Source organism: Urocitellus parryii, chromosome 15, assembly GCF_045843805.1.
Source record: "Urocitellus parryii isolate mUroPar1 chromosome 15, mUroPar1.hap1, whole genome shotgun sequence".
Lineage (NCBI taxonomy): Eukaryota > Metazoa > Chordata > Mammalia > Rodentia > Sciuridae > Urocitellus > Urocitellus parryii.
The window spans coordinates 55,469,646-55,496,296 of record NC_135545.1 but is presented as its reverse complement, the minus strand read 5'-3'; the positions used below and the strand labels follow the sequence as shown (position 1 = coordinate 55,496,296).

Genomic DNA, 26,651 nt, shown 5'->3' with positions numbered 1-26,651 from the left:
CGTATCTCCATTACGGGTCAGGGCCCTGCCCGGCACCTGCGACGTGCACTTATTAAGTAGCTTATGCAGGTAAGCGGCTCTCGGGGGACTTTGCCTGGCTGGCCGAGGAGACGGGGAGGCCTGCCAAGAGGAGTTGGGCGTTTTCCACCAAAAATAAAGAAATGTGTACACGGGGCATCGTTTCGTGGGTAAACTGGCATCTAAGGTCTCTGTGTGCGTCTGTCCTTTGAAAGTGAGTCTCTGTGGAAACTGGGGGCATATTTAACCAAAAACCATGCAGGACACACAGGCCACGTGCCCCGGCGGCCTGAGTGCCCGGCAGGTCTAGCAGGGCAGGGCTCACGGGGAGCTGGGGTCATGAGCACAAGGGGCAGGTGCACTGCGGCTCCCAGCAGGAGGCCACCCCAGCCGTTTCTCAGGAACAGCTGCAGCAGGTGCACAGCCAGGGGCTGGCGGGAGGGGGCTCCTCGGAGCAGACTGCAGGAGGCCGGTCCCTCCTCCCCACAGGAACAGTCAGCTGTACACAGCTGCTGGGCAGCAGAGTGCCCGGGTCCCTGCAACCTCCCTCTCACCCTCCTCTCCTCCCTGCCAGAGCCCCGACCGACCCCGGGTCTCCCTGCCAAGAGGGCTACTCGGCCTGCCCACCTCCCCGGACGCAGAGCCACCTTCCTCCTGCACGGCCCACGGTCACTGCTGACGGTGCCGCACGAGCCTCAGCGGCCAGGGCCCATTTGGCCCTTCCTGGGACATGGCCCTGGAAGCCCAGGGAAGGGCAGGGACGGCAGTGGGTGGCCACGCACAGCAGCAGAGGGTGTGGGGACACCGCAGGCCCCGCCGACGCGCACGGGAACAGCGGGAGGGCTCGGGCCTTGGTGCTCCAGCTTCGGCCGCGGGAGGAGAGAGGCTCGGGGGCGAGCAGGACCCCCAGGTGGGGGTCTGGTTCCCTGCTTGGCATCAGGCCGTCTGTGACTGGGGTCAGGAGGTCCCTGTCACTCGGGGCTGTCCCCTGCTCCTACCTCGGTAGCACAGGTTGTTTCTGCAGCTGCCTCCGTAGCTGGGCGGGCACTCGGAGCAGGGCCGGCCGCTCTTGTAGGGGGCTTCTCCGATCCAGTTCCCCCTGGAGGAGACCAGGAACACCGTCAGGAGGGCCTCGGGGCTTGGAGATGCGACTCCCAGACCCCCCGGGGACCCCGAACACAGTCCCACCAAGTCGGGGGGAGGGTGTGTGCCAGGGACAGGCAGCCACCAGGTCCTCCAGGGCTGACTAGAGCATTCCGAAACCCCACAGAACCTTCCACCCGGCACCTGGTCCTGCCTCCTCAGCCCTGAGTGAAGCCTGGGCCCCGGGTGGACGCCAGGCCTCCAGCAGAGGGACCCACCCCCCTCGGCTCCTGAGAGTGGGCCGTGGTGAGGCCTCAGCAGGCGGCCAGTCGGAAGCCCTAGGTGCTCCGGAGGGTTGGTAAACCAGAAGCCCGCCCCGGCTCTCCCACAGCTTTCCAGGGAGGTGGGGGCCTGCTGGTACTGGCCAGAGGACCAACTGCGGAAACAGCTCTGTGGAGCACGTGCCCCTCTGTGGCCTTGAACCTGGGGCGGTGGCGGAGGGGTGGCAGGGGAGGGGGGCTCCACGGCTGGGGGAGGCTGGGTGCTGCCTCCGTCCTCCTCACGCATGAGGCCACCACAGCATGGACCCTGTACCACTCCTGAGCCCACCCTCTTGGCCAGTGTCCACCCTGGTGTCAGGGACAGTGCCCGGCCCAGCCCAGGGTCTCGGGTTCTCTCCTTAGGACAGAGCCGTGGACAGAGCTGACCCTCACGTGGCCACAGTAAGCACACACACCACAGGTGCCTCTCACAGAGGCGATGCCCGGCAGAAGGTGCTGGACACCCAGAGCCCACACACAGCCCCTGCTGCGGGGTCCCAACCAGACTCTGTGGCGCTGTCACCAACGCGGGTGCTGCTGGGACAGCAGGTGTGTGCGAGCACAAGCGCGTGTGTGGGTGTATGTGGACGTGTCCACGCTCGTCCCCAGGACCCGTGCATTGAAGCCCTACACCCGTGTGGCCTGCTCAGGAGGGAAGGACACTGCCGAGGCCACCAGGTGAGTCCTGGTGCACCCGTGAGTGTCCTTCCAGAGACAGCCAGGGGGCTCACGCCCTCGCTGCCCAGGGAGTACCCGCCAGGAGGCGGCCAGCCAGGAGGCGGCCTGGCCAGAACCCCGCGGGGCCGGGGCTTGACCTGCAGCTCCTGGGTCCCAGCAGGGAGCGAGGAGCCCGCAGTGGAGCTGCCCCTGGCCACAGGCTCCTCGGGCAGCTCGTCCTGCACGTGGCTTCCCGAGCAAGGCGGGTGCTAAGGGGACTCCGTTCTGACTTCACCGTCCAGGGTGTGTTTCACAAAAAGAAGAGTCAATCCAGTGGCCCCCCGCCCCGGGGGCAGTGACGGTGCTCCGTGGGCTATGGAGCCTCCTGGCTGTGACGTCACCCTGCCTGATGGCATCTGCAGAGCTGGCTTCCTCCCGGCCTTGGTGATTCCCCATCTCCTACCTCCCAGGGCCAATCCCGACCCAACCCAAGCAGATGAGGTCATTCCCGTCTCATTCAGTCACTGGGCAAATATGCCGTGAGGGCCCCTCTGCAGCGTGCCCTGCGAGGCCAGCGGCCAGCAGAGTGACCGGCAGGCAGACCACGGGCTCACACGGGGACAGAAGCTCCAGGGTCAGCACATATTTGTGCAGTGAGCCACGGGGTGAATGAATCAGGGCTGAGTGACACGATGACAGGTCCCCCGAGGAGGGGCCCCACTGACGTCCTGTGGTCCCTTAGGCAGGACAACAGAACGAGGACGGCAAGTCACGTCCAGCGTGAAGCTGGGCACACCTTCAGAGAAGAGCAGCAACAGCACCTGGCAGACCCTCTTGCCGCCCAGACCACAGCCACCCCTGCCTCTGTGTGCTGCAGTGACCCCAGGGCATGACTTGGGCAGCCACCAGGGCAACCTCCTTGACCAATGCCAACCGGGAACCACCTGCCCTTTGTCTCTGATTGGTCTAGTTCTGGAGAAGTGCCCCAGGGGAGCCCTCTCCTACCATCCTACTTCCTTCTGCTTGGGAAGACAGGATGCAGGTGGTCTGCAGCCACCTTGGGGTCACAAGGCAAGGAAGGCACAGACTGAAAGGGCTGGAGTCCCCCCGACACTGCTGAGCTGCTAAGATGACCCTAACCCACTCCTAGACCCTCACCCCACTCCTAGACCCTCACTACGAGAAACAGCTGAGAGTCTTCGCTGGTGAAGCCAGTTGTAGTGGGGACCCAGGCAGGACCCAGGGGGGACCCGCGGCAGACACTCACTTTGGAGAGTAGTTGCAGACGAGGTAGACGGCGTTCTCCCAGATGTCGCCCCACACGCTCATCCTGCGGCAGGTGTTGACGGCACAGCCGATCTTGGTGGTGGTGGCCCAGACCATCTGCAAAGACAGAGCAGCGTCACGGCCCAGGCACAAGGCGCGCCTCCTGGGCTGGGGGAGGAGCTGGCCGTGGAGAGCAGAGGGGCCAGGGTCTCCCTGACCCCCGGGCGCAGAGCTCTTTAAAAAAATAAATAAAAGACGAAAAAGCCCCACTATTCACACAGAGGGAAAATCCCCAGCAACGTGCCACAGCCTCAGAAGCTTCGGGTGCTGGCCCGGTGCTGGCCCGGTGCTGGCCCGGTCCTGGCCTTGCTGTGAGCTGGGGACAAAGAGCTCAGTCCCCCAGCGGCACTCCGAGTGGCACCACTGAGGGAGCTCTGAGGCGGTGACAGCACAGAGATGCTCCAGCTCTGGCCTCAGTCCCAGAGGGACGGGGAAAGCCTGGGTCTGGGGTGCGGGCGGAGGTGGTGGCGGGTCCCGAGTTACCTGCGTGTAGTGGGTGCACATGGCCCCCGAGCACCTCTCGGGACACCAGGGGTTGCACTCGTGGGGGTAGGGGTAGGTGTAGTCCTTCACCTCGTCGTACCAGGACTGCACGTGGAAGCCCGGAGAGCGGTACCTGCGGGCAGAGAGGGCGCTTGCGTTCTGGCCACAGCCCACAGCCCAGGAGGACCCAGAGCTGGAGCACTGCCACTGGAGGACGCTGGCGGGGGGGCTTTAAAGGTGGCCCCTGTGTGTGCCGGAGACCCTTCTCTGGCCCCGCGGGTCCCTTTGATGTCCACTGTGCGTTGTTTTCACAGACACTAGGGACCGTACACGCCGCCCACGAGATTCTATGGCTTAAGAAAGACGGGATTTCAGACCTGAGACCACTGAGAAGGAAGACCTAAGGCGGCCACCCTCAGACGGGACACCACTGGGCAGAGGAGTCTGAAAGTGGGGACCTTCCCGGCTACGGGGGACCAGGCAGAGGGGTCCCTGCTGCCCCTCAGGGAGGAACCCAAGGCCTCGTGCTTGTCCCCCTCAGGACCTCGCTGCAGGGTGCCCGAGGACTCGGGGCAGAAGCTCACTGGACAGACGCACCCAGGCATGTGGGCCTCCCAGGTGAGAGGGAGGGCGAAGGCGAGAAGCCAGTGGTCTAGGGCCGCACCCTCACGGATCCTCCTGCACCCCTACGGGGAGGGCCAGGCACCACCTGTCCCCAAGCTGTCCTCCCCGGGGAACTGGCTCTGTGGCTGCTGCCCACCCACCAGCTTGGCCCTGTTCTCTTTCGCTTTGTTTTAACCAGGAAAGAAAACTGGATTCAAATCCACGGTCATCGTTACCAGCAAGTGTAAACACAGTGGTTTCAATAAGGAGAAAAAGCTCCGGGGGAGTGGCCATCTGTCAAGGCCATGCGGTCAGCAAGGCAGTTGAGGTCTTGTAACAATTACTGCTTGTACCCAGAGCCAAGGGTCGCGGTCAGCCAGGGCCCAGGAACAGCCTCTCTCGTCTGGTCCTGGGGCCAGCTCGGGGACATTCAGGCTCACAGGAGGAAGCCTCCAACACAAGGTTCTCCATGTCCACCTCTCGCAGGCCGAGGACACGTGTGCAGTCATGCTGGGCGGTTTGGAGGGGGACGCTCGGCCAGCACAGGGCCACAGGCTGAGCGGCCCTTGGGGAAACAAGTGAGGGAGGTGCGTGGGGAAGCCCTGGGTCCCTGACCATCAACCCTGCTCCTCGGTGGCCCCAGAGCTGACGCAGGGGAGCCCCAAAACCAAACCCAAGACAAAGCTGTAAGAGCAAAGGTGAGGTGCAGCCGTGAGCTGCCGCCTCGCCAGGCAGGACCCGGGGCCCGCGAGGTGAAGCAGGAGGGGGGGAAGGACGCGCACCCTGGGCTCCAGGTGCAGCCAGGGAACGCGGCTCAGCACCCTCAGGCGCCACGGAGGGGCCAGAGACCAAGGGTGGAATTCAGGTCTCCCACCTCAGACCGTCCGTGGGGCCAGCAGAAGGCCGCGCTCACAGAAAGCAGCACCCACTGAAGGCAGCGCTCCTTCTCCCACCACGAACCCCCGGGGCCGTCCTGAGTGCCCAGGTTTGTCACCGACCTAGAGGACAACATGCTGCCCGTGGCCACAGGAAAGGCCAGGCCATGAAGTGGTTCTGTTCAAAGTGACAGCGAGCCCTGACCTGTTGGACAGGCCATCTCGGTCCCAGCCCAGCTTTTCAATGACCAGGGCAGGGAAGAAGCAGACCCGGGCCCTGGAGAGTGGCCGCTGTGCCCGAGAGAACTGGGGACTCAGGGCCAAGCTGGTCGAGTCTCTGCTGGTCACCAACACCCGTCCAGCCTGCGGTCAAAGGACATCTTCCCTCTCCCCCTCCCTCTCCCCCTCCCCCCTCCCTCTCCCCACTCTGGGCTGAATTCGAGGACGGGCAGTAGTGCCAAGCCTACTCGGGGTGGGCACCTGCAGTGGTGGCAGGAGGTAGGGGGACCGTGGCAGCCTGGGGGACCCACAGCACTCACCTGCCCCAGTGCACGGCCAGGTTCTGCCCGATGGACACCAGCAGGTTGGTGGGGCCGTGCTCCCAGAGGCACTCCTCCGCCCAGGCCGCCGCTGACCTCTCGAGCTCTTCGTCCCAGGTCTGCAGGGCAGGGGACAGGAGGGGGTCAGGGCAGGGAGGGGAATGGCCAGGCTCCCTGCAGGCCGGCTGGTTCCAGGACACCGCGGGAAGGGCTCCAGGCTCTGTGATGCTGGGCTCCTAAATCAGCCCCTGGCAGGTGGCAGGTGGCAGGCGGCAGGTGGCTGGACCCCGGGCTCCCTGCTCAGCCTCTACCCTGCTGCGACCTGGGGAAGCCCCTCCCCTCGGCTGGCTTTGGTGTCTGAAATGGGAAAGGTGCTGAGGACACTCCGGCAGGCTGGGGAAGGGCCTCCCTGGGTCAGGGTGTGCCGGGGGCCTGGCCTTGGGCTTTATCCGCACCCTCCTTGTGGTCCAGTGAGGACATTGACCTCGACACTCTGATGACCAATTTACAGGATAGAAAACCAAGGCGCAGAGAAGCATGGCCACCCACCGGGGTCCCACCGGGGTCAGCCTGCAGGGGCCTGGAGCCTGCTCTCTCCACTGGTGCCATGTGACCCGAGGCTCTTCCGGCCTGGAGTCTGAATCACAGGTCACGCATGTGGAGAAGGCCCTGGCTCAGGATGGGCCCTGGTTAAGGATGGGCCCTGGCTCAGGATGGGCCCTGGTTAAGGATGGGCCCTGGTTAAGGATGGGCCCTGGCTCAGGATGGGCCCTGGTTAAGGATGGGCCCTGATTAAGGATGGGCCCTGGCTCAGGATGGGCCCTGGTTAAGGATGGGCCCTGGCTCAGGATGGGCCCTGGTTAAGGAAGGGTCCTGGTTAAGGATGGGCCCTGGCTCAGGATGGGCCCTGGTTAAGGAAGGGTCCTGGTTAAGGATGGGCCCTGGCTCAGGATGGGCCCTGGTTCAGGATGGGCCCTGGTTCAGGATGGGCCCTGGTTAAGGATGGGCCCTGGCTCAGGATGGGCCCTGGTTAAGGAAGGGTCCTGGTTAAGGATGGGCCCTGGCTCAGGATGGGCCCTGGCTCAGGATGGGCCCTGGCTCAGGATGGGCCCTGGTTAAGGATGGGCCCTGGCTCAGGATGGGCCCTGGTTAAGGATGGGCCCTGATTAAGGATGGGCCCTGGCTCAGGATGGGCCCTGGTTAAGGATGGGCCCTGGTTAAGGATGGGCCCTGGTTAAGGATGGGTCCTGGCTCAGGATGGGTCCTGGCTTGGGATGGGCCCTGGTTAAGGATGGGTCCTGGTTAAGGAAGGGTCCTGGCTCAGGATGGGCCCTGGTTAAGGAAGGGTCCTGGTTAAGGATGGGTCCTGGTTAAGGAAGGGTCCTGGCTCAGGATGGGCCCTGGTTAAGGAAGGGTCCTGGTTAAGGATGGGCCCTGGTTAAGGATGGGTCCTGGTTAAGGATGGGCCCTGGTTAAGGATGGCCCTGGCTCGGGATGGGCCCTGGTTAAGGAAGGGTCCTGGTTAAGGAAGGGTCCTGGCTCAGGATGGGCCCTGGTTAAGGATGGGCCCTGGTTAAGGATGGGTCCTGGTTAAGGATGGCCCTGGCTCGGGATGGCCCTGGTTAAGGATGGGCCCTGGTTAAGGATGGGCCCTGGTTAAGGAAGGGTCCTGGTTAAGGATGGGTCCTGGTTAAGGATGGGTCCTGGTTAAGGATGGCCCTGGCTCGGGATGGCCCTGGTTAAGGATGGGCCCTGGTTAAGGATGGGCCCTGGTTAAGGAGGGGTCCTGGTTAAGGAAGGGTCTTGGCTCAGGATGGGCCCTGGTTAAGGATGGGCCCTGGTTAAGGATGGGCCCTGGCTCAGGATGGGCCCTGGTTAAGGATGGGTCCTGGCTCAGGATGGGCCCTGGTTAAGGATGGGTCCTGGCTCAGGATGGGCCCTGGTTAAGGATGGGTCCTAGTTAAGGATGGGCCCTGGCTCGGGATGGGCCCTGGCTCAGGATGGCCCCGAGCGACCTGTGAACACCTGTGAACACATGTGCGACCGCGCCCAGCCCCCGGTTCCATCTGCAACATGGGCAGCGGTACCCCCGGCTGAGGGCACAGCAGGGAGATGGAGGGAGGAGGTGCCCAGGGATGGGCGTGGCCATGGAAAAGCCATGGGGACTCCTGGGATTTTAGACTCTTGGTGGCTCTCATGGGGGACAGGGGACAGAAGCACAGGACTACTGGGTGTCAGGATGGGACGGAGAGAGTGGCGGGCTACCTTAGGGGCCTGCACACAGTGCCCTGGAGAAGATGGCCAGGTGTGGCACGTTCACCCCCATCCTGAGGGAAATCGGTCAGGAAGGGCTTCGTCTCCTGTGCTGCCCAGCCCCCCGCACAGCCCGACCTGGACAGGGGCCAGCTGGGGTCTGGGCCAAGGCACCCACACACAGGGGAGGCAGCCCGCCCGCCCACGCCTTGGGAAAGAGCATCAGGAGCGAGCGGGGCCAGGCCCTGCCCTTCTGCAGAGGGCAGACCCGAGAGCCCTCCCGGCTGACCACGTGCCCGCAGCTGCTCGCCCACCGAGTGCCCGACAGGCTCCGGCTCTGGGGAGCAGAGACTGTGCTCTGGCTCTGGTCCCCCAACCTGGCACACAGCAGGCGCTCACTCAAGGCCAACTGCAGAGCCCTGGGGCCTGTTAATGGAGCTACAGGACCCCAGTGCCAGCTGCTGTGGAGCTGCCCTGGGCAGTGGCGGGCCTGCTCCCTCCCTGCCTGTCCTGTGTCCCTTTTGGCCAAGATAACTGAGACTGTCCTGTGGGGGGTGGGGGGGTCCCGCCCCAGGCAGATGGTGTGGCATCCTGGGCCACCCCCTTGCCACCTCCCATCTCAGAAGTGGACAGTGGGAAGCTGAGGCTCCTCTCTGGGTGACAGAACCCCACCTCAGTGTCCACCAGGCCCAGACCTGCCCCCAGTGCTGCAGAAGCCCCCAGGGCCTGTGCCCCCACAGCCAGAAGAGGGGCAATCCGCAGCCCTGGGTGCCCTGGGCCACGGGGAGCCAGCCTGTGGGGCACGCAGTGCCTTCCGCTGCAGGGAGGGGGCGCCAGCTCCCTCAGCCGCCATCCCACCCCGACACCCTGCTTCGGCCCAGGCCGGGCTCCTTGATCCTGTCCTCCGGGCTCATGGTCAACCCCCAATAAGCCCCCGCACCGGAGTCCCAGGGGGGCCAAACTAAGGCCCCCACACCAGGCTGGGTGGGAGCTCTGCGTCTGCTGCGCCAGGTGCCTGGCTTGTGCCCAGGAGCGGGGGAGTGGAAGGACACTCCAGCAGGCTGGCCCAGGGCGACCGTACTCCACGGCCTGGGGGTCCTCAGATCTCCACACTGGGGGGACTCAGCTCTCCACAACGGCACCGTCCCACGGACACGTCACGCCCTGCCCACCCTACCCAAGGGCCAGCTCATGTGAGGGGCCAAGGGGACCTAGCACTGAGGACAGCAGGTGTTCACAGAGCCTGCCAAACCTGGGTGTTCTTCCAACGTCCTGTGAGAAGGACGTGGCCTCCCATCTGGTAGGCCACCAAGATGGCAGCCGAGCCTCCCGCCATTGGCGCCAGCCTCTGTGGCTGCCGCCCGCACTCACCATGTACTCCATGTTGGAGGCCGGGGGGTGCACCTGGCCCCGCAGCTTGTTGTGAAGCATGAGGATCTCCTCCCGGTCTGTCCTGGGGATGGCCCTCCGGGCGCGGGAGTGCGGCTCCGCCTGCTGGTACCTGCTGAGCAGGCTCTCCAGCTGCGTGACGTTGGGCAGGAAGAAGCCTTGGGCTCCGCAGACCAGCAGTGCCAGCCCCAGGGAGGCGAGGCCACCCGCGACACCACTCATGGTTCTGCCCTGCAGCAGCAACTTGGTGACGGGACAGCCTGGGCCTGGTGCAGAGCTGGTGTGGTGCCCTGGAAGGAAGCAGGGAGGGGGAGGAGCCGGTCAGCGCTGGGCAGCCGGCTTGGGCGGCGAGTGCAGCAGCATGAGCCTCTCCTGCTGGCAGACGCGGACACGAGGCTCAGGGAGGGCGACCAGCCTGCCGGCTGATAGGCCGAGGTGGAGCTGGGACCCAGCCCAGAGCTTCCAGCAAGACGCGAGCCTGGACTCCCCACAGGACGGCCCGGTCAGTTTCTCCGGGACCCAAGTTCTCTGTCACTGTATTTTCTGACCCAGATCAGCATTTCCATCCACTGGGGACCCGCGTGAGCCTAAGGTGTGAATCAAGCTCTGTCTCTGCCCTCAGAGGGACCTGTAGAGTCATGTCACATCACCAAGGGACACACCAGGAGCAGACATCAGCAGCCACTCCCCAGCAGCCTGGGTTTAGCACAGAGTGGGCAGACCTCAGGAGGCCCCTTAGGCCCAAGGGTCCTGCCGTCGCTGCCTCCCGCTGGCTCCACCATGGCTTGGCCACACACTGTGACAGGTGCCCCAAGCCCGGCAAGGACTTGGCCACAGGCTGCAAAGTGACCTTTACCTGCTGACTTGGTCCTCAGGAAAAGCAGCAGTGGAGAGAGGGCAGGACCACCAAGGGAGGACTCTACCCACTCGTCCTTGTCCCTGCGGGCAGACCCACAGCTACCACTCCAATGTGCCTTCAAAGGTCCATGTGCCACCGCTCCAATGTGCCCTCAAAGGTCCATGTGCCGGGAACCCTGTCCCCCATTGGCACATGGGTGGCGTTTGGAGTGGAGCTTAGGACTGGAGGAGATCATGAGGTGGCCCCCTTGATGGCCTTAGGGGCTCTACAAGGGGAAGAGACACCTGAGCGACCCCCTTGCTCTGTCACCCAGTGACAGACAACATGGCTCTCTCTGCGCCATGTCCTGCTGCAGCCTGAGGCCCTCGCAGATCCTCACAGGCTCCTGGACGTCCAGCCTCCAGAACCATCAGCCAAATCAGCTTCTGGCCTTTACAGGTCACCTGGCCTGGGACATTCTGTGGGAGCAACAGAAACGGGCTTCCAAGGACCCTGCATCCCCCAGGCAGGCCGTCTCCTCCTCCGGCTCCTCTGATGCAGACCTGGCGCACGCACCCTGGTCGCCGAGTGAGCGATTCATGCGGGTAACCAACCAACCGCCACTTCAGGACAGTCACCAGTCACGGCCACCTCCAGACGGGTCCGGGTCCATCCTCCAGGTCTCTCAGTTGCTAGGGCAGCAGCGAGGCCGAGAGGACAGGAGGAAGACATGGCCAGGCTTCCAGACGCTCTGGGCCCACGGGGTGCTGTGTCCCCAAGAGTGCTCCTGCCAGCCAGCACACGCCAAGGAGCCCCAGGTCCCCGGGGGGGATGCACCCCCTCAGAGTCCCAGGGTGCCCGCTGCTTATTAAAGACATTGAACATGTCCCGAACTTTTGCTACCCCTGTCCCTCACATCAGAGTCAGAATGTCCTTGAGAATTTTGCTGTACCATCTGGTTCTTTCAGAAAACCCATCATAAGCATCTATCCAGGTGGGTCATTAATGTCATTTTCAAACCCTGTGACAACCAGGAGGCCCATGTATTAGGACCCACTTACCACGAGAAGGCAGAGGCCTCTGGTGGCAGCAAGGCCCGCCCAAGTCCACCCTGGTCAGCCTCCCACAGGGAGGCTCTGAGGACCTGGAACTTCCCAGCAGGCCCCGTGGCCCTGTCCCCTGGCAGCCCACAGTCTCCCTCCACGAAGGACCATGCTACCAACCCGAGAGGCAAGAGAGGGCGGACAGAGCGCAAGGTTACTCCCAGGGGAGTCCGTGGCCACCTAGTGGACTGCACCCAGCACTTGTGCTAGGCCTGAGCAGGGAGAGGACACGGTCCCTGGCCACCAGGAGCTCAGGTTGGGCTGGGGAGGGAAGCGAGATGGGCATCCCAGGACCTGAGCCCTTGGCACCAGAGGGCACCCTGGGGGCCAGCGAGCTGTGGGAACGCGGCCGTTCCCATCTTCAGCCCTGGAAGCCCTCCAGGACCTGGCGAGCAAAAATAGCCTGCGCCCAGGGAGAGGCTCCGCGCTCTGTAGTGCTGGACGCTCTGCCCTCCTCCTCCAGGGGCGACCTCCTGGGGCGGAGCCAGGACGCTGGGGAGGACCTCTGCATGCCGGCTGGCCTGGGGGAATCCAAGCCTGGGGAGTTCTCCCGTCCTCCTCTTGCGGTTGGTCCCACGACCATATATGCACAATTCCAGCTGCAGGCCAGGGGCCACGCCTACCCAAGGAAGAACACTGACGCTCACTCAGGGAGGATGTGGGGGGCGGGAGCTGGCACCCCTGGGGTCCACCCCGAGTCATACCACGCACAATCTGCTCTGCTCTGTGCTCCGGGAGTGGGAGGTGCAGGGCCCCAAAGGCACACAGCATTAAGCCTCACGTGACTCCACTCTGCCCAACCGGAGGAGGACCTGGTCTGATTTCAGTAGGTCCGACTCTGGAGCTGTCGGCAGGGCGAGTCGGGGTGGGGGGCTATGATGCGGTGGAGCAATATGCAGCCAGCAAAAGGATCGACTACACCCTGGCATTAATAAAAGAAAGTGCAACAGGCGGTTCACAAAGCAGCGGTAGAACATTATGCCTATGATGCCATTTGTGTTAATTTTAAAATAGGTGGCTAGGCACATAGCTCAGAGGCAGAGTGCTTGCCTAGCACTCAGGAGGCCCTGGGTTCAATCCCTAGCACAGCAAAAAAACAAAAACCCACTGTGTCTATGCATATACCAAATTCTGGGTGATTTATGGATATATTACATATACACCTTTGTGTGTCTGTATATGTATGCATGTGGGGTGTGTGTGTGTGTGTGTGTGTGTGTATGTGAGAGAGAGAGAGAGAGAGACCCAAGACTGAATTCAGGGGTGACTTCTGGACAGAGGACAGGAACTAGGGGAAACAATACGAAAGGCTTATCTTTACCTTTAACATATATTTCTATTTTTCAAATCTCAAGGAAATATGGCAAAATGTCAGTGCATGCTCATGTGCGGGGAGCCGGCCAAGGGTGCAGTGCGGCACCGTGGTGAGCCCAGGCCGCCCGGGTGGTGGCCTTTCTGTCCTTGGGGCCTGCCCATTTCTCTTGGTTTGAAGTTATTCCTCAACAAAATACAACAAGACGCCAAGGCAGGAAGCAGCACATGCCGTTTCCAAACGCACCCTCCCAGCACATTCTGAGCAGGGGCTGCCCTGTGAGAGAGCTCCCCTGGCCCTTCCTGCAGAAGCTGAGGGGCTTCCCTGGCCCACAGGCCCCCTCCCCAAGGTTCCAAGGGGAGTTATAAAGCCTGGGGTGGAGCTGGAGAGATGGCGGCCACCAGACCTGGTGCGACCCTCGCCGCAGAAGAGGAAAGAAGAGGGGACGGAGGCCTCTCCACGTCCTTCCTGGCCCAGGGGCAGCCCTGCCTTGGCCGAGGCACTCAGGGCACTGTGCAGGTGGCACGCCAGCACCACAGGGTCGGAAGCAGCCTGGCCTGGCCAGTGCCTCATCTGTGCCAGGGAGGGGACAAGGTCCAGTCTGGAGGGCTCCTGGGTTCTGGCTGCAGGGAGCGCTGAAGATGCCCCAGAGCCCAGGGCCGCGCTTGGCATGTGGAGACTCGCAGTGTTCACAGGCTCAAGTGCTCCCCGGATCCGCGGGCTGCGGTCTAAGCCCGGGGCCTCAGAATGGGACTGTATTTGGAGATAAAGCCTTTGAAGAGGGAATCGAGTTAAAGTGTCCTTAGGCTGGACCTGATCCAAGACGACTGGAGAGGAGGGCACAGACGCCGGCAGAGGAATGGTCCTGCCAGGGCACCAGGGAGACCGTGTCGTCTGCAAGCCAGGAGAGGACTCAGGAGGAACCAGCCCTGCCCACACCTCAACCCTGGACTTGGGGCTCCCAGACCCGAGGAAATGAAGGCCACTGGTCTGCAGTGAGGGGCCACACGGCCCTCGCAGACTAGGACACATCAGATAATGAAGGGCTGGGGTCCAGACAGCCCCCAGCTGCTGAATGGAGAGTGGCGGGAGAGAGGCAGAGAAATTCAGAGGCTGAGACAAGATCCCAGAGGAACCTGTCTGTCAGAGCAACAGGTGCGTGGGCAAGTGGCCAGTCCACGGGGCTCTCTGCCCACACCAAGCCTCGCTGCCAGACAGCTCAGCTGGAACGGGGGCCGGAGCTCTCCTGCCTTTTTCCTAGAGAAAATTGAGAAACTCACACTTTTTCCAACTGAGACGCTTGACAGGCTGAGCTCCTGGCAGGGAGACTCAGGGCAAAGGGCTTCTGCCAGGGAGACCCACCCCCACCAGTCCACATCATGTCCCCTCTGGGTCACCCAGAGGTTTGGCTGGTGTGGAGGCCAAGCCTGCGGGCTTAGGAAGCTGCCCAGGGTCATCCCCCGGCAGGCAGAACCTGGCACTGGGGCAGCAGGCGGCTCCGTCCAACCTCAGAGTCCACCCGTGCCCTCTGCTCAGTGCCCTCCTGCTCTCCCAGGAGGGGGCTTCCCTGCCACCAGAAAATCCCAAGCCCCTGCACACACAGGGCGACTGAGTCTTGCCCTTCACTCTCCTCTGCCCCGAGGGAAGGCGGCTGGGCTCTGGGGAGCAGAGACACTGTCCTCCCGGGTCAAATGACAACAGTGTCAATGAGAAGGTCCCCACTGCCACCTCTCAGAGAGACTTTACATCATGGCCACACTTCACCAGACACGTCCCTCACCAATGTGGGGCACCCACGCAGCCCCATCTGTGAGGCGCACTGACTCCTGCGCTGAGCTGACCTCTGACCCCTGCCGTCGGGCTGCTGAGACATCCTGGAGACGCTCGCCTGGGCGGCCGCGAAGCTCAACTAGGCCTGGCATCTCCGGGCACTGCCAAACTCCAGCCCCATTTCCAGAGAAGCCTCAACTTGTCCCCTGGTGGCTTCCCAGTAACTGGACGTGTCCACCGAGGACTGTGGCTCAAGACAGCCGACGGGCCTCTGGAAGATTTTGTCCTCTGTTGCTGGAATTGCAAAACAGCCATCAGATCCCAAGCTGACGGCTCTGAGATCCTCGAGAGGATGCCAGACGCTCGGGCGCTTGGAGGGCCCCACAGAGCTGCCAGCCCCAGGGCCGATGTAAGACCCAGCTGGCAGACGGGAACCGCAGGGCCTCGGGCATGGCCCAGAGCTTTGCAGCACACTGTGGCTCTTTAGGGACAGTGACTGCGGCCCCGGTGACAGCCACTGAGCCGAGTGTGCAGACCCCAGCTGGTCTCTGTGGAGCTGGGTGACCAGCTCAAGGTGGCCCACCGCTTCCCACTTCCCACACACCTCTGCTGGGATACAGCCCTCCCCATCCCCCACAATCCGGCCAAGGCCCCCTGGACGTGTGGGGGCCAGCAAATCCAGCCAGCAGAGCACCCGGACTCAGGGGCCAGGGAGGGGAGGCGCGGGCCTGGGCTGCGTTCACCGTGTGTCTGGGAGAGTCTGCCAGAAAGATGAGTCTCAGGCCTGGGCGGCCAGCCGGGCTCTGCTCCTGCACATGCTGTTCCCACAGCCCAGCCCATGACCCCGCGCCCCAGGCCCAGGCGGGCAGATCCACTCCTGCTCGTCACTCCCAGCTCCAGGGAGCCGCTTCCTGGAACCCTCCTGGGGCTTAATCATGCCGCAGACCTGCGCCCCCGTCCACCAGCCGCCGGCGTCCGACAAGCCACAGTCGGATAAATATTTATGGAATGAATGTACCCCCCTCCTGCCGGGGAGATCAGAGGGCCATATAAGGCCTACGTGTGACTTCGGCCTCCTCACTGACCGCAGGCTGGGCTCTCGGGGAGGAACCTGGGCCCAGTTCTTATCACCACCCGTCACCAGCTCTGTGGCCCTGGACGCCGTGTGCAGCCTCTCTGGGCCCAGTCTCCACACGGGTAAGGTGGAGGGGAGGCCCAGGGCCTCGTCCTCAGCCAGCAGCACGTTGTGTGGAGGCTCGACCAACAACGCGGCCTGCAGTCCAGGGGCGACCCCCTCAGCCACTCTTTCACCTTTGCCTCAGCAAAATCCAGTTGCAGGTACTAAATGCCCAGTGCTGGGCGAAACAGACGCAGCCGCCCCAGGCCTGAAACAGACTGCGCTGGGCTGAGCTCCGAGCCCTGGACACGCCTTTGCAGCTCTCCGAGGAGGTCGGTTCCAGGACGTGACCAGGCCTGGAGGAGCAGGTCCGCCCCTGGCCAGGAGCCTCTGTGCCAACGCAGAAGGGAGCTTGGGCCGAGGATGATGACCCAGGTCAGACACCAACCCCGGTCAGGCCCGGGCGTCCACCCGTCAGTCCTGGCGCTCGGCAGATGCCACCTGGGCCAGAGGGACAGATGCCACCTGGGCAGATGCCCCGTGCGAAGGACCCACTCTCAAAACAAGCTGAAGCGCTGGCCTCTGTGGCCGCCAATTCCCTTGGTGTAAACACCCAGCGAGAAGCCACTGAGGGAAGCTGGCGGGACGGCCTGCTACCACCGCCAGAGTCCCGACAGCGGGGCCGCCTCCCTCCCACCGGGTTTTCCTGTGACCGCTCCCCATTGGAGGGACAGACTGACCACCTCAGACTCAGATAACAGCAAGATGCGGTCAGACGCCAGAATACGTTCTGAGCACTCACTGCCTGGATTTCACGTGTGGCCTATTGGCCGACAGGCTGGTGTCACCCGGCAGCCGGCCGTGGCTGCGCCGCTGGGCTCACTCCTTCTGTGGTGCTCGCCCCCAGCTGGACTCCAGCATCAGCCCTCGGGAGCCGGGATGTCCACAGGGTGAGCCCCAGCCAGTGACTCGCTCCCTGGACCCCACAGTGAGGTTTGTGACCAGTCACGAGCCTGCAGCCCCGGGCAAGGGGCTCCCATTCCAGCACCTCAGAGTTATCCTTTCCACAAACGGGTGGGGCGCTGCCATGGTCAGCTGTCCCAAGGTGAGGACACCAAGGCTCTAAAGGACAAGAAGCCTCTCAGGGTCAGCAGAGGCCTGCGGGTGTGCCTGTCCGCTCCTCGGGCTCCAGCACCCACCGGCCTGGTCATCGTGAGGCGGTTCCCCAACCTCAGGGCACTGCTGACCTGCTGGCACACAGTGCGACCCATCCACAACGGTGGCTGACCCCGAAAGGCCCAGGGCTTCCCTGGACTCTGGTCCTTCTCAGAACTACTCAAGGAGAACTCCAAATCTGAGCAGGAGGCCAAGGACAGATCCAAGTCATAGCCACAAACCACCCAGAAATCCCAGGAATGAAGCCGTGGCTGGAAGGAGGACTCCCTCCGCCCAGCGCGTCTCGGCAGATCTCGGGCTGGGCAGGACGTCCCGTTACCACCGGAGACCCAGACAGCGGGCCAGGCCGCCTCCCTCCTCCACCGGGTTTTCCTACGCCATGGGACAGGAGGGGCCAGACCCCAGAGGTGACCGCCTGGCTCCCTCCCTGGCCTGCCACTCTGCTCTCCCAGGCTCCACACAGCCCGGCGGCCATGTTCCCCCAGAGCTCTCCGCAGAGCCCGGTCCTCCTGGGACTCCGGGAAGAGGCATCGGGAGGCTCAACAACTGGTTCGATGATACTCAAAGCGGGTGACGTCGCTATACTGTGCTGAGAAAAGACGTCGACTCCAGACGAGAGAAGAACAGCCACTCCACACACACTTACCTAACCGCCTCTGTGGGGAGACCAGGAAGGCAGGCGTGCTCCACACCAGCCAGGCAGGTCACAAACGGACGGGACACACACTCAGAAACTCCTCAAGACCTGGGGCACGGCCCTCGGCCGACGCGTGGCTGCTCCCCTGGAGACAGGCTCAGGGAACAGCAAAACTCAGGGTGAAGGCAGCAGCCTTCATCTCCAAAAGGAAAGACCTGGCCCCAGAGGGCAGCGTGGACCGAGCGGGCCTGGTCTGGCCTGCAGGGATCCCAGCCCCTGCCCCAGGCTGAGGGCTGCCCAGGGGGAGGGGGTCTGCAGCCCTTGGGGCCTCCAGGCCCCCACAGAGGGCAGCTGGGCACAGTGCTCGTGAGGGTCCAGCAGGGGGAGGGGCTCCACCATCCCTCCCCGCTCTAGGAGCTCGGGGCCTGCGCTGTCCCTGCTCCAGGTGACGGGGCGGTGCCCACCAGCTCCCCTGTGAGACCCACAGGGTGATGGGGGCTCCAGCAGGGGAGGCGGAACTGGGGAAGCCCCTCCACACTGCTGTGCAGGTGAAGAGCTGGGACACCCTCGGGGCCCTGGGGACCTGCAAGTGAGCAAGACAGAGCCTGTGCCGGGGATGGCAGGAGACCGTGAGCAGGCCACAGGGCTGCTGGGCGCTCAGGGCCACTCTGGCTGGGGTGGACAGGTGTGCCACTGACATCTTGAGGAAGGGGAAGAGCAGCAGTACTGCTGGGTGGTCGGGTCGAGGTGTGTGGCGCAGATGAGGCACAAAGACAGGGGCTCGGGAGAGGAAGGGTCACGGCAGCCGGGCTGGGTGTGTGGGCACCAGAGGCCACCTGAGCATGATTTTATTCTGAAGCAAAGAGGGGCCTGCGAGGGAGAGAAGCCGGAGGGGACAGGCCTGACTTTCTCTTTGAAGGCCCCTTTGCATGCCGCGACCCAGACAAACCTCACAACACACTGCACAGGAGCCTGACGCCAATGACCGACGTGCACAGGTCCGTTTATGCCAAGCTCAAAGCCAGGCAAAACCAGCTCTGCCATTGCGAGTCCACACATGCCTACCGGGGGGGTGCGGGGACATGGGGGGCCGGGACTCTGAGGACGGATCTCTGCAGATTCATCTTTGAGAAGTTCCCCTGACATCACATGAATGACTGTGGGCTCCTCTCCAGCAATGTTCACTGCAATAACAAGTTGCTTTTTAAAAGGTTTGAAGCGCTCTAACTCTGCCTGAAGAAGGGCGGCCATGTGTGTGAGGGCCGCGGGGAGAAGGCCACTGGCCTGCCCTGCAGAGCTCTGAGCCGTGACAGGTTCCAGGTCTGGTCCCAGGCAGCCCTTCAGAGTGAACTCTGCAGGCAGGAGCCCAGATAAAGGCCTGCCAGGGCTCCCCCTTGGTCCAGCACACACTCCCACAGAGGCCCGGGTCATCCCCAGTCTGAGAGAGCACTTTGTCCCGGCGGCCAAGGCCCTGCTGAGAATATCTGCCGTCCGGCAGCCCGGCCTCGAAGATCCCAGAATAAACGGTGTGTTCAGCGCGGTGCGCTGGGGGAGAACAGACGCGCTGTGTTGGGAGCTGGCTGGGGCGGGGTGCAGCCGGCCGCCTCCTCACAGCTGTCCTGCAGGCCCCAGGGAACGCTCATCCTGGCAGGGCTGGTTGTGAGGGGTTATAACGGTGCACGGAGCAGGCTGCCGGGACCCCCAGGACTCAGGCCTGCACACGGAGGGCCACCCGCTGGCGCGCCTTCAGGGAAAGGCGAGGAGCGCGCCAGCGACTGGCTCTTGTCTTGTTTTCTCCTCTGGTGCTGGGACCAGACCCAGGGCCTCCCACACGCTCCCCTCATGCTCTGCCACTGAACTACACCCGGCCTGGCTGCTGGCTCCGGAGGGTAGCCGTTCCGCAGCCACAGAGCCACCCGCCCCACTGCTGCGAGGCAATTTCTTTTGGGTCACATCAGACCCTGTCACCAGAACCTTCCCTCAGCTTCCCCCCTGCCCTGACCAGCCAGTCCCTCCACACCCCTCCTCTGTGCCAGGGCCCAGGGTTCTCCTTTGCCAGCTTTCCAGGACCGTGGGCCCCACACCTGAGCCTGTCCCAGTGCTGGGGGCCACGTGAAGCACCCGCCGCCCCCAGGTTCTGGCTCGGAGGGCCTGGGTGGCCCCGCTTGGAGGAGCACTGCTCAGACCGCCACAGCCCGTCTCCTCCCTGAGCTCCTCCACCTGGATCCTGGGTTCCCGGATCCCAACCCTGCAGGGCCCCCTCCCAAACATCTACCTGTACCAGCAAACATCTACCTGTACCAGCAAACATCTACCTGTACCAGCAAACATCTACCTGTACCAGCAAATGTTTTGCATTTTTATTTAAGTCAGTTTGCTTTTGAGGTTCCAAAATATTTGCTTCAAAAAGGTCAGTTTCTCCCCCGCCACTCGTGGAGAACCTCGTCCTGTGGCCTGGAGGGGAGCAAGGAGTGGCCAAACCCAAGAAAACCAGGACAAGGCCCTGCTCCCTGCTGGGCGCCAGGAGGGCCCAGGCTCTGGGTTGTGACGGTCAGGGTTGGGAGGGCATAGGCACAGAGGGCCCCACCCCAGGCAAGCCTCCCGGGGAGCAGGAGGGGTCCACGGAGCAGAGGGAACAGCCCCTGGGTGAGGGGGTTTGCTGCGGGTCTGCACAAGCTCAGTCACCTTGTGGGCCTGGGGATGGAGCCCCCCCACAGACTTGGTGGAACTAGCTCATTCCAGAGCAAACTGTCCTCATGTCACTCTCCTGTGTGAGCTGCCCCCCTGGGTGGTGCCCTGACACCTCAGGCCTTGGCCACGAGGCCCCACCTGGTGCACCCTGCCAGCTCCCCTCCTCTGCTGGCCTCTCGCTGCCTGCAGAACACCACCTCTTCCTTCTAGGAGCCCCTGAGCTCTTAGAGGTCAGTCACAAGGTCAGCTGGCCACCAGCTCCCCATCTAGAGAACCCGCGGGCTCCTTCCTGTCTGAAAGGACTGGGGGAGGGTCAGCTCCAGGCCCCTCGACTGTGTGCAAAATGGGGGCGTGATTCTGTTTCCTTCTGGAGCCCGGCCACTCTGCACGCAAGATGGGAGACAGGCCAGAGACCCGGGCTGGAGACGTGGGGTTTCATAATCTACCGTACTTTAAAAACAAGGGCCCAGAAGTTGCAAGATCCTTCATCAGGCTCTCTTCTCCTGATCCTGTGGTTTTGGGCTAAGCTGATGCTGCACTTGAGATAATCAAAGATAAATCTCCCTCTGGCTGGACCACAATGTCCCCACAGCCTTGAAGGGGGGGGTCTGCCGAGGAGTGCTGGCAGTTGCCAGCCTGGCACCGAGGCTGCGCTCCCCAGCCACACCTCAGATAGGACCCTGCCAGGGGCTGCCGGGACCCAGGTGGGACAGCCGCCCTGCCCACGCACCAGCCCCGGGCTGTCCCCACACCGGTGGCCAGGGACCAGAACGGGATCAGCAGGTGGGGGCTTCCTCCAGGAGGAAGTCAGAAAAGGCCCCGGGTTCCTCCATGAGGTCAGCAAGTCCCGTGTGGCCCAGCAAGTCCACTGCGAGGTCTACACGCAGGAGCGGTGAAGACACGTGCCCACGGTGGAACTGCCCGTGTCATCCAGCTGGGGAAAGCCTGGGTTGCCCTCCGTGGAGGTGGGGACACACAGATGGGCACCAGCCGTACGGAGGAACACTTCCAGCCACAAAAAAGGAATGATGTCGAGATGTGTGAACTGTAAGGGGGATGGACCTGGACAACACTGTGCCACGTCCACACGCAGCCAGCCACACCCTGGCACGTGGTCCCACCTATGGGAAGTGTCCAGAACGAGCCACCGAGACAGAGGCAGGCAGGGGCTGCCTGGGCTGGGGAGGGCCGCTCACAGCACAGGGTCCCTGATGGGATGACGAAAATGCCCTGGAATCAGACAGCAGTAGGGTCACACAGCACTGCCCATCTGTGAAAGCCACCCGATGGCACAGCTCAAGGGGTTAAAAGGGGAAGTTGAGTGCTCATGTGGATTTGTTGGTGGTGCTGCTGGGGGTTGAACCCAGGGGTGCTCTACCTCTGAGCCACATCCCCAGCTCTTTTTTAAAATTTACTTTATATCTTTGTTTATTTATTTCTTTTTGTGCTGCTGAGGATCAAACCCAATGCCTCATGCACGCTAGGTGAGTGCTCGACCACTGAGCCACAGCCCCAGTCCCCCCCGGCTCTTTTTTAAAATTTTATTTTGAGACAGGATCTCACTAAGTTGCTGAGCTAACCTCGAACTTGGGATCCTCGTGCCTCAGCCTCCAGAGTAGCTGGGACTACAGATGTGAAGCACCATGCCTGTCTGCTTTTGTGTATTTCACCGTAATAAAATATTTTTCAAGAAAAAAGAAAAATATACGGCTGGTACTGCCAAAGCCCCCCGGTGTGCCTGACCCTGCCTGCTCTGGAGGGGAGCATGCTCCCCTGGGACTTGGAAGGTGTTCCGGGTCTGCAGCCCGTGGAAGTCTGAGCCTCTCCTGAGTTGAGTGGAGTGACATAAAGTCATGCCTGCCTTGTATGTTCCCTTCTTGACCAGCCCTCAGCCCCTGACTGATGCTGGGTCTGCACATCTGCGACTGATCAAAAACCAGTGAGTTTGCAAAAAAAAAGCCTCCTGAGCTGGGAGCAGCAGACACGGCGGCACCTCCCCACACAGCAGATTACGCTGGTGACAGAGAAGAGGGACGCTCCAGCCCCCTCAGGCCAAGGAGGTCGGCACTGGGGGTCCCACCTCTAAAACGTTCCAGGTGCAACCCACACCGGGCCAGATCTCCCCTCGGGGATGGCAAGGGGTGATCACGTGCAGGGGCTCTCTGGGGCCTTACGCTCTTCTTCCCCAGCTCCAGACCTGGCTGGGGTGCCCACTCTCCTCTCCAGCCCCGTGGCAGGACTCTGGGAGACAGTATTGGTCCAGGTCCCGGGCAGGGCTCTCAGCGGGCGGAACCAGTGGCTGCTGGCAGAGCTGAGCCCAAGCCCCGCGTCAGCAGAGCCCTTCCTGCCCCGCCCGAACCCGGGCCAGGGACCCAGAGCCCCGGCAAGGCAGAGGACCCATCTGGCACCGGAAGCCTGGTCTCCTGGCAGGCTCTGCTACGGCAGCCAAGTGGCCCCTTCCTCCAGCACCTGGGCAGGGCCCAGCCGGCAGGGCCGGCCCGATTCATCCCGAGCCTCAGTGCGCTTCCCCCTCACAGGGCAGTCGGCGAGATCATTCCTGGAAACCTGGCCGTCTGGTCCACGTAAGAGCCAGGACAGTGCCAGCTGCCAGCACTGATTATAAACGTGGCTGTCACGACCCCTACTCTTACCCCCGAGGGGATTCTGAAAATCAGAGTCTCCCCTTCCTGTCTCCTCCCTGGGCACCCCATCCAGCTCTTTACCTGGCGCCCCTTTCAGACAAAACACCTGTGTGAAGGTCAGGCTCAGAGGCGGAGTTGGCAGTGAGACAGAGAAGTGCTTAAAGAGGCAGGACCCAGGACTGGGGGGCAGCTCAGCGGCAGAGCACTTGCCTGGCATGTGCCAGGCCCTGGTTCCATCCCTAGACTCACAAAGGAAAGGAGAGGTAGAACCCAGGTCAAGTGTGCAGGGTCTCAAGCCAGATCCATCACACCCAGCTGGGCCTCCTGGGCAAACACTTCACTTTGCTGACCCTTTGATTCCTCAGTTGGGAGGTGGGGACCAAGGAGCCCCTGCCCAGGTGTGTGAGCAGGGTTGCTCATGTGGGCAGAGTGTGTGGATGGGCCTTGCCCGGCTCCTCAGCAACACAGCCCACACCTCCTGCCCCTTCCCCAAGTGCAAACAGCTAGGCCAGGCAGAAGCAGAACCGGTTCACACAACATAAAGACCCCTGGGACATCCCTCTCAGGTGATCTGGGCAGGGGGCACATCCCTGGTCTTGCTCTGTAGGATGGTCACACTCCAGATCCTAGACGGAAAAGACAGGCCCACCCCATCCCACCAGAGCAAGGAGGCCAAAGTCTCAGAGTGGAAATTCCCAGTCCACTCCAGGTGCTAAGCGGGCTGGACATGCCCACTGCCCCTCAGGCTTTCTCAGTCAGACCAGCAGCTCAGCTTTTGGTTGAAAGATACCCAGTTCAAGCTGGACTGCAGTGAGTACACCTGGCTAAGCCCTTCCGAGCTCCTTCTGCAGCCAGCCCTTGGCAAGGAAGGCTCTGGGTCTGTACCACACAAGGGGCTGGTCCTGGCTCTCCCTGTGTGGCAGCCGACTCCCAGGACCCTAGAGCCACCTGACCAATTCTCCCCACGCAAGGAGTTACGCAGATGCCTACTCCAGCTAGAGGTCCAGAAATGTGTTCCCTGAAATTGCCTCACACCTGGACACACCCACCCGAAGCTGTGGAGCAGAGTGCTGGGTTCCAGCTCTGGCTCTGCCTGGACAACTCACTTCACCTCTCTGACCTTCAGTGTCTTCATCTGAAATATGGGAAGAAGGCCACTTTGCAGGTTTGCTGCAAATGAGACCATAAGAGGTGTGGCCCTAAAAACTGTCAGGTAGAAGGCATCTGCCAATCACCCACCCCCCACATGTGGGTGGAACACTTTGCAATGCTTGCCACATCCACGTCAATGACGCCCATCCCGAACACCAGAGGCTACAAATGGTAGCGAACTGCACCAGGAAGGCAGAAGAGCATCCAGCCTCCCGGGAGCAAGGATCTGAGACCAGACAGACCGAGTCCTGGCCCCTCGGCTTCCTAGCTGTGAGCCCGGGGAAGTGGCTTAGTCGTCGGCCCTGTTCCTTCGTCTGTAAAAGGGCATGCCTCAAAACAAGGCTCTGAGATGCAGACAGAGCTGCCCCGACATCAGGGAGAGCAGACCGCAGCTTGCAAAAGGAGACGATCTAAGTGACACTTACCTCCGCAGGCCTCCAATCAGCACCTCGTCTCTTGTGTCCAGAGGGCAGCGCGGGCGCAGAGAGCTCAGAGGGGCGGCAGCGGGTAGGAAACTCCGCACTGGCCGAGAGGCGAGCGGGTGCTGCTGCCAGCGCGCCGCCTTTTGAAGGCTGTCTGCGAGCCCAGAGGCCACGCCCCCCCGTGACTGGCAACGCCGATTGGGCTGCTCAGTCCGGCCCCGCCCCCCGCCCCCCCCCGTCCTTCCCCCTCCCCCGCCCAGCGGGCTCCTCGGGCGGAAGGCGGCCGGGGCCCCGGGTGGGCGCGGGCCGGCAGCCAGCTTGCAGAGCCGGCGAAAGAGGAGAACGCGCGCAGTTTCCGCACCGGGACCATAAAAGTCGTTTTCATTGAGCGCTTACTACGCGCCCGGCGCAGTGCCAAGCACTTTCCGCCAGGGGGTTACGAGTTTAATAAATCCCAGCTCTGTGCAGCTCAAGTGGAGAATGGGGTTAGGGAGGAGACCTCCCAGCACTGTCGCAAAGGAAATCCGCAGGGGCGTGAGCTCTGCGCACAAGTCCGGAACGCACCGGCGCTGAGTTCATGCCCACCTTCTGCACGTCGTAGAAATCCGCGCTCCAGCGGCAAATGAATAAACGGAGACTGGGGAATGTTGTGGAGGGGACGCTATGGAGGGCCCTGGCTGCAGCTTCTCTCCCCTAACACCTGTGAGTCCAGTGAGCTGGACACGTCCCCTTCCACAGGTCAAGTAGCAGGCTGGAGAGAGGGCCTGCGGCTGGGAAGGGAGCGGGAACAAGTGGAACCCTCGCTCCTAGGACACCCACCTGTGCAGGGGTAGCCCTAGGTCAACTGAGAGTCCGAGGTGCCTTGGGAACACGTAACTCTGGGTCCTTTGCGGGCAGGTGAAGAAACTGAGGCCAGAAGAGCTGAGGACCTGCCTGCTCCCCTCTTGGTCAGGTAAAAGTGGACCTGATGTGTAAACTGCTGTGCTGGCCCAGGTCCAGGACAGGGCAGCCTTCCACCATGCTGTAGTTGCATGAAGACCCCAGAACAAGCTCACCCTTCCTCAGTACCCACTGCGGCCTGTGCTGGCCCTGTGCTGGCCCTGTGCTATGCAGCCATGAACAGCCCAGAAGGCCCCTGCTGGGGTCTCAGAGCAGCCTCCTGAGTAGGTGGGATTACAAGTGTGTGCCACTGCGCCCAGCTCCCATTTTTCCAATAAAGAAACTGGGCACAGAGAATGCTAATCACTTTCCCAAAGTCACAGAGCTCCAAAGTGGAGACTCTAGGATTTGAACCCATGCGTTTGCCTGCTCAGCTGCCAGTGCCTGTGGCCTGTAAGCCCGGTGTACAGGGGGTGAAATAAACTGCACCATTGCTCCAGGCTCCCACAACACGGGGTAGGGAAGTTACAAAGGATCAGATTTTTCATGGGAGACATTTGGGTGGGGGGCGGGGGTTAACAATGAAGTGTCCACTACTCTGCTCTGCGACCTCCACCTCCTGACAGACGCTTTTGATGGAAAACTTGCTGACTCCTTGCTGGCCCAGGATGACCTGGGACACCAGAGACACCGAGGGCAGAGTTGCCCGCAGGGAACAAGCCTGTCACCCCCTGGCCGAGCTGCCCCAGCTGCAGAATCTTCCAGACCTCCCTGCCTCCATTCCGTCTGGGGTCTTCTTGTCCTCCCTGCTGAGCCCCCAGGGCCTAGCCATGCCCACCACTGAGCACTGCCTGCTGGAAAGTACAGGCGCCTGGCTATTCACTGGTCCGGCTGAGACCCCAGCTCAGGCAGTCGGGTGCCGGCGGGCCCCAGGGTCTGGCCGGATGTCCCGTGTTGAAACCCACTGCCAATGGGAGGACAGTAGGTGGTGGTGCAGGAGGTGACTAGGTCTGTGGCTCTGCAACGGGATCGGTGTCCCTGTGAAGAGAACCAGTGAGCTTCGGGACCCTCCCACCATGTGCGACACAGAGACCCTCAGCAGATGCTGGCTCTGCCGAGGTGCCCAGACCCGGACTTCCAGCCTCCAACTGTGGGAAACACTTTCCTGTGGTAAGGGTGGTATTCCCCGTGACCTTGGGGTGGGGGCGTGGGTCTGCGGCAGTACAGGGGACACATTGGATTTTCATTGTGTTAGTGTTTCAGGAGAGAGAAATAAATTTCTCAGATGTGACGGTATAATTAGTATTGTTGTGTAACAAATCGTCCCAAAATGTAGGATTTTAAACAACTATTCTTTTTTGCCTGG

At 62.4% G+C, this 26,651-nt stretch overlaps 1 protein-coding gene across 1 annotated transcript in view; it reads right to left on the bottom strand.

The window, feature by feature from the left end:
- Crispld2 (cysteine rich secretory protein LCCL domain containing 2) overlaps positions 1 to 24,498 on the bottom strand; it is a 48,175-nt gene extending 23,677 nt beyond the window's left edge. Inside the window, exons 1-6 of the mRNA XM_026411422.2 lie at positions 24,410 to 24,498; positions 9,529 to 9,836; positions 5,905 to 6,023; positions 3,888 to 4,020; positions 3,346 to 3,461; positions 1,017 to 1,117 (exon numbers count right to left, since the gene is read on the bottom strand). Of these exons, the coding sequence (XP_026267207.2) occupies positions 1,017 to 1,117; positions 3,346 to 3,461; positions 3,888 to 4,020; positions 5,905 to 6,023; positions 9,529 to 9,768 (709 nt within the window). The 5' untranslated portion in view covers positions 9,769 to 9,836; positions 24,410 to 24,498. The remainder of the gene's footprint in view (positions 1 to 1,016; positions 1,118 to 3,345; positions 3,462 to 3,887; positions 4,021 to 5,904; positions 6,024 to 9,528; positions 9,837 to 24,409) is intronic.
- Positions 24,499 to 26,651: the final 2,153 nt, after the last annotated feature.